Raw genomic sequence first — 12,127 nt, forward strand, 5'->3', positions numbered from 1 at the left:
CCACTCCAGGGCCTTGACATGCACTGTTGCCTCTGACTGGAACATTCTTCCACACTCTTCACCTCAGTAATGTACTATTCTTCAACCCTCTCTGCAGTAACCGTCAGTGCAGACCACAAGGGAGCAGAGCTGAAATTTTATTTCTCCCCAGCAGCTGTTCCCAACATGCCAGTCTAAGTCATGTCCATCCCTGTCATTAAGCGCATACTTCAGCTACTCTTCCTTCTTAACACTTACCCCAATTTTAATGACTTATTTACTTATGAATGTCAACTTCACACCAGATTATGAGCTCTAGTGAGAGGGTGTCAATTTGCTCTACTGACTGCTATGCGTCACCATCGCTCGCTAGCTCCACACCGGGCACACTACTGACTGAGTGTACAGATGGATGGCCGTGTCTTGAAATTCTTCCTCCAGTGGTTTCCAAGCCACTGCTGAGATCTGTGCCCCTAACACCACTTCACCTGTTTCATTTACTTGTTCTTATTCTTCTATGTGTCTGTGTCCCAAGGTTCTGCCTCCATTCTCCCAAGAACAACCCTGGCCTATGACCTCAGAATAGTTTTTATCCTGATAACCTCAAACGTATGACTCCTCCCTGCCCGGAGCCGGAGCTGGACCTCGGACCTCCACATCCTGCTGCCTGCGTGGTCCCTCGGCTTGGCCTGCTTCACAGGGCACTTCAGCATCCGTATCATGTTCTGCCTCCAAACTTCGATGGCTCCTTCCTCTGCACACTTATCCTCCCTCCTTCCTTCTCCCCCCAAATATCACATTGCAGGTCCTTTCTCTCTGCCGCTGCCCCACAGGAACCATTTTCATCCCAGCCTCTCACTACATATAAATCCTTACCCAGACCTCGTCTTCCTTCACAACCAGCCTCTCACTGCCTCCCCCAACCACCACTCTCAGGCCCTGGCCTGTCCTCACGCTGCCTCTCCCACCAGCAAGTCTCCTCCCATCATTGTCTGAGGGGGGAAGGTGAGATATGGGGAAAGACCATAATTTATTAAGTACATGTTATAATTCTGGCACTGTGACCAGATATTTTATATGCACAGTGTAGGTATATAAATGTGGACCATTTCTACAGAGCTCTTGAGCCTGTCCTCAAGGCAATGACAGCGCATCGGAGGGACTGCCAGCTCTCTCTGTGGGGGGCATCGTGTTCTTCCAACAGAGCTCAGCTCTCCAGTGGCCTCCTGCTGCCAGTCCCCGTCCCTCCTGGCCTGTGCCTGGGCCATGCCCCAAATCTAGAGATGCAGGGTCCTTAACCTTCTCTCCACCCCCTTGGGGTCAAGACCTCAGAAAGGCCTAGCACCGAGGGACTCCGAAGGCTTGCTCTCTGCCTTGCTCTAGTGTGGCTGACTGAGAAATGCAATTGCTTGTTTTGTATGCTTCCAAAAGAAGAGAAGGAAAAAAGGCTTGGATTGCTGCTTAAAACATAATTAGCACCATATTTAACAACATTTGGACGAGAGTGCTCCCCAGCAATGCTGAGAAACCTGCAGTGCAGAGACGGAGGTCACAGGGCTGGCTTGTGCCCGGGCCTCAAGTCCCTTCTCCTTTGGCTCAGGGGTCATTCTTGTGTTTAGACTCACTAACTTCTTAAAATGGATGGGGACACCATTGCGCCACTTCAGAGAGGAAGGGTGATGGGGTGGTTTCATCTGAGGCAGGTCCTCCTCAGCGCCTTCTCTCGGTGCCTTTCAGTGTCCAGCGGAGCTGACAGTTCCTACGCCTCCCAGGCAGGAGGAAGCGTCCCCACTTCCCACAGTGGAGCCCCTTCTGCCCAGAGGAGGCCTTGTGCTCACGGTCACTGTGACCCCGCAGCCTTTATCCTTTGAACTCCGCTTTCTAAGACACTGGTAATGAAGCCAGCAGTTTATTTATTTTTAGCAGGTAAACCATTTTCCCTTCTTCTTCTTTCTTCTTTCTTCTTTCTTCTTCCTCCTTCCTCCTTCCTCCTTCCTCCTTCCTCCTTTCTCCTTCCTTCCTTCCTTCCTTCCTTCCTTCCTTCCTTCCTTCCTTCCTTCCTTCCTTCCTTCCTTCCTTCCTTCCTTCCTTCCTTCTCCTCCTTCTCCTCCTTCTCCTCCTTCTCCTCCTTCTCCTCCTTCTCCTCCTCCTCCTCCTCCTCCTCCTCCTCCTCCTCCTCCTCCTCCTCCTCCTTCTCCTTCTTCTTCTTTTTTTTGAGGGACACATTGCCCAGGGACTACCGGTTTCCATTTTAAAGAGTGAACTAAGATGGGTGATTGCGATAACCCACCTGCGAGCTGTTCCCCTCACACCTGGCTCCGCTCCATCCCAGGCCAAAGTCTGCTCTGGAAGCCAGGGCCTGGGCTTGACCGGGGGAGGGAAGTCCTGGACATGCAGGCTGGGGCTCGTGTTAGCGGAGCCAGTGTAGTCCAGGCTGAGCACAGGTGAGTTATGAACTACAGTTTGCTTCCTTTCACTAGATGGATAACCTGGAGATGCCGACATGGACCATGCTTATCATCTCCCAGTGTATTTTCTTATGCTTTCCTTCCAGGTCACTTTTATCAGAAGGAAAGAGAGGTGAGCGGCACCCAGGGGCCTAACACGGACGTCTCTTGTGAAAGGGGTGAGAGGGGCTGGGAAGAGAGAGGCTTCAGAGCCACCCTCAACCCCTCACACTCTCTGTATTTCTCTGATGTGATGGAAAGGAGCTCAATATCCAAGACTCAATACCAGCCTAGGGCTGTACTCACCCCAGCCCTCTGCTCTGGCTCCCTGAACAGGTTTTTGCTTCCTGCTGTGCTCTGACCTCTGCCCTCTCCCCCAGCCTCACCCCCTGCAGTAATGAGCTTCTCCCTCCCCATTCTGACTTAAGGACACAGCTTCCCTACCCGCCCTCAGAAAAGCCCAGCCCCTGTGCTCGCTGGAAGTGCCTACTCACGCCAGCCTGGCCCCACAGTTTTCTCCCTCGATGTCACCGCCAGCCACGTTCTCAGTGTTGACAGACTCCGTCTCACTTGTGGGCATGCTCACTGCAAGAGTCAAAGGGATGCAGAACAAGGCATGAGGGCGGGAGGAGAAGGGGAGAGAAGAGCATTAGTGTGCAGTACCCCAGTCTCAGGAGGAGGGTAGCCTGCAGCACCCGCTGGTGAGGGTGGGGGTGCTGCTGGGAGCAGGCTGAGGCCCTGCACTGCCCTGGCCAGGTCCAGGATTTCCATGAGGGAGTGACATGCCTGCTGCTTATCTAGGGTAGGTCATGTTGATGAGGGCACTCTCAACAGTGGGAATGTGGAAGGGAACCTGGCGATCGGATCATTTACCCTATAGGAGACATAGTCAAACACTCACCATTGGACCTTTCTCCACCCTCAACTCTACACCCTCGGAGAAACTGTGCAAGCTTGTCCATTTGTATCCACTACTTGCCATAAAAAGGGGATCTTTCCGGAAAATATTTTATTTCTCTTACCTTTTCCCACCCATTCTCAGGGGCTCCATTCCCAAACATAGGGTCCTGCTTATTTGTAGAAAAGGCATCTCCATCGCCTGCATGAACTACTAGATGGATTTAGCGGAAAGCCTCCTTTCTGTTGTGCATACGGGGTCCTGAGTCTGTTACGTCTGGGACAGTACCTGCCACCTAGAGCCTGTGCGGACCATGCACTGAGGCGCACACTGGCACTGCAGCCCGCAGGAAGGAGGAGTCCCACACCGAGTTTACTGTGGCCTGATGCTCCACTGCAGGCACGCAGTCTCCCTTCCAGCAGCCGGGACATTCCCACCTCCACAGGCTGACCTGGGATATAAACTACCTATTTCCACTGGTGCTGACCTGCTGGCCATCTCCAGTCTCTCCCTGAGATGGCGAGGGCTGAGCTTTGAAACCAGCAGGAGTTTTCACCTTGGAGCACATTTGATGGCTTAGAAGAAGCCATTTCTTTTATTATTATTTTTGATTCCAAGTAAGAATTTAATTCAAGAGATTTATTTTCTACCTTCTATTACCCTTTTAATATGACATATCAGTGAGTTCCTTATTTGTGCCAACCTTTGTTCACAGCATGGGCCCTGGTTCAGCTCTCCTTGCAGAACACACTCCTCATGTGGGGAGAAAACCACTAGCCCTCAGCAGCCAGAGAATCTGCATTAGTGAGGGTGTGGCATCAGGTGATGTGGCACCATGTGACAAGTCCCCATGGGGCCACCACAGCCCAGGAAAAGACTTCTACTGGTTATATGGATTTCCCCAGTTTCTTCTCTTGTGGATGAACACAAGATGGGCGAGTGGGAAGAGACTCATTTCAAGAACACCGAAGATACAAAGAGAAAGCCCATGACTTACCATGTGTTTGACTGTCACATCTGAGCAACCTGTCCACCTTGGGGTCATTTTCAATAAAGTTGGGTAATAAGAAATCTAGATGCCATTTTATAGACACTTGGAGCTGGATGGGACTTTAGACATTATCTAGCTCTAACTTGTCCCCTTCACCTCACAGGACAGGAAAACGAGGTATAAGGAAGGGACAGATGCCCAGGGTCACACAGAGTTTGGGGTGGAATTTGGATTGGAGCACAAGCGTCAGGACCCTCTGTACCATGGTCACTGGATTGTCCCCATGTTGACCAACTCCCTTTCCTACACTCTAGGACAGATGAGGTTCTTAAAGCCAAATCAGGCTACAGGGACATCATCAGAGCACGGTGAATAGCCCAAGGACAGTGTTGAATTTTACAGCACTTACACTCTCCTTGCAGCCCAAGGTCTGAGGGAGCTGGGGAGCAAGACCAGACCTTAGGGATGGTTTTAGCCCTGGGAACTGGGAAGGTAAGACTTTCAGAATTCCTTAGTCCATCCACATTAATGAAGAAATAATATAATAGAAGAGCTTTCAGTCTTTTAATCCATCTCTCTCCAGCGATTTCTGGCCGAGGTCCCTTTAATTCTTCCAACATCGTTATTTAAAGAGCTGAGTTGTGTACAGAAAACTCTCTGACTTTCCATGACATGCTGCTCCCAGAGTGCCCCTTAGGTGTGGAGTGGTGTGATGGTGGTGGTGCTGGGCATGGAAAGACAACCAAATTAGGAGTAGGCAGGCCTGGGCATTAGGAGGAACCATATTATCTTCTAAATCAAGGCACTGCCTGTACCAGTACCAAGATTACATTTACAGTGATCTTAATCTTGGCTGGCACCACCCAAAGGAAAGATTCCATCAAGGACTAGCTGCTGACTATTATGTCTGCTGACTTTATACAAAGAGATGACAAGGCAGTGGCTGTGAGTGAGACAGATTACCACCCCCTTACAAAAACACAAACATACATACAAATATATACACACACATATAAACACACACGACCACAGCATCACAAGCCATCAAGAAAAATACCCTCCCATCCAGTCCGGTATGTAGCAACACACATTAACACACAGAGCACAGGGAACGTTACCATGGGTTTCTGTGGAGTGACTAAACCAAGCAAACTTCCCTTTCTTCTGATCAAGCAAGCCTGCTGCAGCTCCTCCTTTCACAGACAAGATGGTCATTTTCAAGAACCAGGAACAAGACATCAATAGTGAGCATGCAGTCAGCCACGGGCAAAAGAAAGAAACAAAGAACTCAGCTTTCACAAAGAACATCCATTTCATCTCCAAAAATAAACTGAAAATTGTAAAAATCAATAAACCAAAACAAATAATAACACATAATAAAATAGAACCAAAACCCCAAATCACGTGAACTAATGACACAAAACAAATGACAGACATTGGGGAGAAGGAATTACTGCCGCAGAGGCTTCAGTCTACACTGGTGTGTCTGGTTAGTGGCTCTGAGGAGAGAGCTTCCAGGGAGGGGTCACCATGCATCCCTGCTGACTTCTGTGGGAGGTGCCCTTGAACAGGCTCCAGTGTAACTGCTAAAATCAAACCATAGCATTGGTGTCCTCCTTCACCCCCACCCAACAGCCACCTGACTGGACCCTCCCCCACCTGTATTAGGTTCAAGGGCTCCATCGCCACTTACAACCAGGACACTTGCAGGTAGAAACAACTGTGGATCTACTTGCCCCTTTGTCCAATTCAATCATTCAATGCCATTCAGTAAAGACCTACCAAGTGCCGCAGGCCTGATCACATCCCAAAGATATATGTATCAGTTTTTAATGGGTTTAAATAGCAAAGAAGTTGCTCAATTACTTGTCAATGGGTGGTCTTTTGAGGAGGTTTGTATATAAGAAAGAATTATGTGAGCTTCTCTTGGGCCTGGACTGTAGTTGAAGAGAGGGTGCTGGTGAGAGTGTGAAGACAATGATTGCTACAAGTGGAACAGGGGGAGTTCTGTATTCTGCAATGGACTCTGAGATCTAGATATCAAATGCATTAGCAAATTCCCAAGAAAGACAGTTTTCCCACACCTTTTATAGAACTGGCATTAACTGTGCCATGGAGCGTGCTGAGGATGAGTGGGGAATGAGGCATAGTCACCGATGACTAGTGAGGGGGAAATCCCCAACCGCTCATGGACAGAAGCAGCGTCCTGATGAGGAATGGATGGGTGGCCCCATCAGTTCCAGGAAAGAGCATGAAGGGAAAGTCAATCCAAACTTTAGATGCTTCTTTACCTCATCCCCTTGCCCGAAAAGTCAGATGATGTTCAGTGAACATCCTTGAATGCTGTTTGTTAGTGAGAATGCTGAAGACTGGCTCATGATAGAAAAGGGTCAGGCTTATTTTAATCTAGGTGAAGGTCCATTTCCCAAACACATATTTAAAAGACAAAACTTGAAATAAGCAGAAACGTCACAACCTGTAGCATTTTAACTTCTGAAAAACCCTATTTAAAAAAAGCACTGAGAGTGAGGAGCTGACATGAATGACTTTTCTTCTGGAAAAGAAGATGTGTCTCAGTTTAGAATAACAGTCACTCAAGTGAACATCTCACGAGGGGTCTTCTATTCAGAGGGGATAAACATGAGGCTGCCAGTCACCAAGTCTCTGTTCACACACTTGTCTGGGGGTACAGGAACCCTGGCCAATGATGAAAAGCCATAAACACTGTGACTGGTTATATGGAAGCATCATCCCATCCAACTTTTGGCTTTGGCATCAATATTGTCCTATCTTGTTCAACTTCAGAAATAACTGTATGATAATTTTTAAAACAAGAGAAAAAGCTTGGTAAAATAATTGAATTTGACCAGGTTTGGTCCTTCATGCAGGCAAAGTTGGCAAGTGATTGGAAGAGCATCTAAATCATCTCCCTTGTCCAGCCAGGGTGGATCAGTGATCAAGTGTCAACCTATGAACCAGGAGGTCACGGTTCAATTCCAGGTCAGAGCATATGCCTGGGTTGCAGGCTCGATCCCCAGTGGGGAATGTGCAGGAGGCAGCCAATTAATGATTCTCTCTCATCACTGATGTTTGTATTTTTCTCTCTCTCCTTCCTCTCTGAAATCAATAAAAATATATTTAAAAATTAATCATCTCCCTCCACTAGACCTGCTATTTTAGGTAAAGTTGTATCTGAAGGTTTTTTGCCAAAATGAAAATACCTCACCTGGAAGGAACAGTACAATAACATATTAGTGCCTATGATAGTTCATCCCATAAGCCTGTGAAGGAATAAGATGGGCGAGGAAGCAATTGTATTCCTATTACTAAGGGATTAGACAGCAGGATCATAGCTGCTTCTTGGAGGGACTTGCTACCCTAGAGAGATGGACTTGGATTCCTTCTTAGATTCACTAACAGTTGATAGTTGAGATTTATAAATACTGGACATGAATTCTGGGTATAAGATGGACAACTTGACTCCTCCTTTGAACTGGTGGGAAATCAATGCAGAAGATGGCGATGAACCTAGCTAGGTGCCCAAGGACACCTCTCCTCTAAAGGCAGCCCTCTGCATGCCCTGAGAAGTGAAGCCTGAGCCTGCTCATCTGCAGACAATGTGATGATGATTCACCCTCTGTGGAATGAAATGTACATCACTGGATGGATTTAGGAAGAATACCAAGGAAGATCACTAAAGAGAAAGCTGGTTTTCTGACTTTCTAACTTCACTGTTATAGGTACTGGTGGATCAAATCTGGGTCTCTGGGCTCTCCTGTCTCTTGGCTTATGCTGAGAAGATTCCAAAAGAAAATTTTATTTTCACGAAAGAGTAATTAACAGCTGCCATTGCAGGGGGTGGATACATAATTACATATTTGATAATATCACCAATGGCTACAATGAGTACAGACACCATCTTGCCCAAAACTGACTACATCTTGAATTAATGTCGTCTTTTCCCCAAACATCTACTCTTGTTGGCAACTCTTGCTTGAATGGTGCTTAGTAGGACAATTTCTGTGTCTCAAGGGAGGTGCACAGTTCTTGTCTCCCCTGATCTGCCTGGAGAACAGCTGTGTGGATACCAGGGGTATAATAAGCCACTTCTGACAGGAGGTAATCTCCTGAAACTGGAAATCACATGACTCATACAGGGAGAGGAGCATAGGTCTAAATTGCTATGAAGATTGGTGTTTCCTGGTATATCTGGGTTTGCAAACCTTTTGAGGGTTTCTTCACTAAAATTTAGGAATCCTCCATTGAATACCAGGCAGTGCTTAGAAAACACGGCTGCATAGATCAGTTGGCCAGCCTTTCTGCTGCTGTGATCCACAGAGAAAGAACAGGTTCAGAGCACACGATCCTCCAGAAAACTAATGATTGTCTCCAGTCAGATCCTTCTGGGGTTTAAGACAAATCTCCAAGGAGTGGGTCTGCTCCAGGCTGTTGCTCCATGTTAACACTCATGCTTCCCATAAAAAGAAATTAGATCTCATTTAGCCATCTTAATGCAAACATGATGCAACATGTGCCCAAAGATGGCCAAACTCATTTACATGAATAAAAAATGACTTCAGAAGGGCCCAAGGTTTGAGAGTAGGAGCACCTTCAGTATTGATAAAGACAATGCAAGTCACTAAGTTACTTAGCAATCAATCCACAGAGAACACGGAAGCAAAATCTTCTTAGGTATTCTGTCCTTTACTCCTTTTTCCTTCTCCTCTCCTTGCCTTCCTCCTATCTTTCCCATCCTCGAGGCTGGAGGAGACATGTAAAGAACCATCCACATGTAAAACATCTGGCCTTGCTTCTTGAGGCCTTCTGTCTCAGATCATTTTATGCATCATAACTGGCTGAGTGACGATAGAGCAAAACTCCATTGAGGGAATGAGGAATGAATGTGGGGAGAGATGGAGGAATCTGCCTCCTTCCGAAATCTTTGGTCATGCTAAACAGCTTTGACTTTGTCATGGGGGTGGGGCTTTGCAGTGACCTGTTGTGACTGTCAGCAAGAATGGCTGGCCTCTCTTGTGATTTGCCATCTTCATCCTGGAACTCAGCTGGTAGCTTCATTAGCCAAGGTCAGAGAGCTCACTGACTGCTGTCAATAATTCATCTCCTCTTGTTGGAAGAGGGTTAGAGCATCAGGGCCAGACACCCAGGCAGTAGATGAAGGCATTTTCTGCCACCTTGTGCTGCTCTAGTGCTGTGGAGTGCTGTGTGGAGCCGAGGGGCTGAATCCTGGCCGGCCAGTCTGCTGGGACCCACTGCCCAGGCTTCCCTGCACTCTTAGATGGGATGGAAGCACTTATTTTGCCATTTACTGGAAGAAACCAATTTTATTATCTTTTTTGGCAGATGAGTGGTATAATAAGCATTCATTTCCTCAAAGTACTAATCAGAGATATATCTAACAAGCAAGAGGATTCCTAATTTCCTACCTTATTGACTCTAATCTTGAATCTAAAACTCCCTGAAATTTGGCTCCATCCTATCTGTGATGGCTGAAGGTGCCCCCTCAGAAATTCATGGCGATGTCCTAACTCCTGTACCTCGGAGCTGTATTTGGAGCTAGAGTCTTTAAAGAGATAATTACCATTAAATTAAAATGAGGCCATGAGGTTGGGCTCTAATTTAATATGACTGGTGTCCTAATCAGAAGAAAACATTTGGGCACAGCCACTTACAGAGGGAAGACGATGTGCAGACATAGGAACAAGAGAGCCATCTACAAGCTGTGGGGACACACCTGGGGCACACCCTCCCCTCATGGCCCTCAGAAGGAACCAACCCTCCTGACACCCCAATCTTGAACTTTTGGTCTCCAGAACTGTTGAGAATAAATTCCTGTGGTTCTGTTGGTAGAGCTGCCCTTGCAACAGAACGACTAAAGTACTACCTATCCATTCTTGTTTCCTGTTACTTCCAGGAGAAACTCTCCCCGGAGTTGGGACGAGTGAGGCTGGGTGCGCACTCACCTGGTGCTTGCATGTGGGTTGGTGCAGATTACCCTGCTCATTGTCCCTGAATGTGCATCTTTATTCCAACCTCTGGGCTTTTACATATATACTAGAGGCTCAGTGCACAAAATTCGTGCACAGAGTAGGGGTGGTCCCTCAGCCCAGCCTGCACCTTCTCCAATCTGGGACACCTCAGGGGATGTCCGACTGCTGGTTTAGGCCAGATCCCTGAGGCAGTTGGACATCCCTCTCATAATCTGGGACCACTGGCTCCTAACCGCTCACCTGTCTGCCTGCCTGATTGCCCCTAACCACTCTGCCTGCCTGCCTGATGCCCCTAACTGCTCTCCTGCCTGCTTGATCGCCCCTAACTGCTCCCCTACCTGCCAGCCTGATCACCCCTAACTGCCCTCCCCTGCCGGCCTGATTGCCCCTAACTGCCTCTGCCTTGGCCCCTGCCACCGTGGCTTTGTCCAGAAGGACGTCTGGATGGATGTCTGGTCTAATTAGCATATTACATTTTTATTAGTATAGCTATGCTGTCCTATATTATATCCCCTCAAGAAGTGCCTGACTGCTTCCCCCACACTACAGCCCCTGGGCCAAACCCAGACTGCCACTTGCTCTGAAAACATAAAGTCTCGAGGAGTACAAGCACGCCCACCTGCATAAATGTGACCTGCGGCTGCTTTCACCCTCCAACCACGGAGTCAAATAGTTGCAGTAGCGGCTCTATGTGGCCTTAAAGCCTACAATACTTGCTAACAGATCCTTCAGACAAAGAGCATGCTGGCTCCTAAGCTAATCAAAATGGGCCCGTTCCTGGGGGCCCAGGTCCAGTGTGTGGGGCTTTCAGGACCACCAGCTGCCAAATCCCCTCCTCTGAGCTCCAGGAATATGGCGACCCCTGGGAATTACAAATAAAAGCCTGAATTCAAGGTTCAATCCCACCTCTCCCAGCTGTGTAACTCTGGGAAGCTATCTAATCTCTCTGAGGTCAGGTTTCCTATATAATTCTGTTCCTTTTGAGAGGTTCTGGCAAGAATTAAGCGAAACATCTATAAAATAACTCTGTACAATGATAAGTACTATGAGTATTTCCTAATATTACCAATTAATTTTAATCTGTTTTTATTATAGTTTGCTGAGTAAGTATTAGACCTCTGTCCCTAACTAAATTTTAACTTCCTCAAGGCCGGAGACTTTATATCAGAATTTTCTGGATTTCCTTTCAGCTCTAGTGATACAGAATGTGAAGCTATAATAATAGCACTATATCTTCACAGAGTTTTAAGGGCAGTCCTGTATGCTGGACCTCACGAGGTTTGTCCTTCAGATGCACTCTCCATCCCTCTCTCCCACGCCCTGAATCCTGCAGGGAGCTTGTAAACTTCATCAGTGAGCTCCCTTTTGGGTTGGCCTTTGGAAGCACCAATAGGATGGACATCATTGAGGCCTGAGGTGAGAGAGGCTGGGTGCTCCCACCCCTGGTGCTTGCCTGCGGGTTGGTGCAGATTGGCTGCCTCTGTTGCCGAGGGCCACAGGTCTGCCATGTGACCCTTTTGTCATGACCACCTCTCAAACTTCTGAAAGCTGCTCTCTCTTGTCCCTTCAGGCCTGTGGTGATAATAGCTCCCTCCGGGTGCTGCCCTCAGGGTCCTGCCTCCCTTGCTGAGTCCTTAAGCCCTGCCTGCATTTTCATTAGCCTTTCCTAAAATCACCAGTTTCCACAGCTACCTGTGTGGGCAAGGTAGACAGTATTAGCCCACTGACAGGTGAAGGCTAGTCCCTAACAGCTGAAGGTGACTGCTAATAGCTAGTAATAGTAGAGAATGGCCGTCCCGGAGCC

At 47.8% G+C, this 12,127-nt stretch overlaps 1 protein-coding gene across 8 annotated transcripts in view; it reads right to left on the reverse strand.

The window, feature by feature from the left end:
• Positions 1-12,127, reverse strand: part of CACNA1C (calcium voltage-gated channel subunit alpha1 C) — a 587,470-nt gene that overhangs the window by 126,408 nt on the left and 448,935 nt on the right. For 4 of the 8 annotated variants that reach the window (XM_023756704.1, XM_023756707.1, XM_023756706.1 and 1 more), the window contains exons 10-11: positions 5,434-5,508; positions 2,921-3,011 (exon numbers count right to left, since the gene is read on the reverse strand). In XM_023756704.1, the coding sequence (XP_023612472.1) occupies positions 2,921-3,011; positions 5,434-5,508 (166 nt within the window). The remainder of the gene's footprint in view (positions 1-2,920; positions 3,012-5,433; positions 5,509-12,127) is intronic. The other 4 variants (XM_023756709.1, XM_023756710.1, XM_023756711.1 and 1 more) reach the window with 1 other exon arrangement.

Source organism: Myotis lucifugus, unplaced genomic scaffold (assembly GCF_000147115.1).
Source record: "Myotis lucifugus unplaced genomic scaffold, Myoluc2.0 scaffold_98, whole genome shotgun sequence".
NCBI lineage: Eukaryota > Metazoa > Chordata > Mammalia > Chiroptera > Vespertilionidae > Myotis > Myotis lucifugus.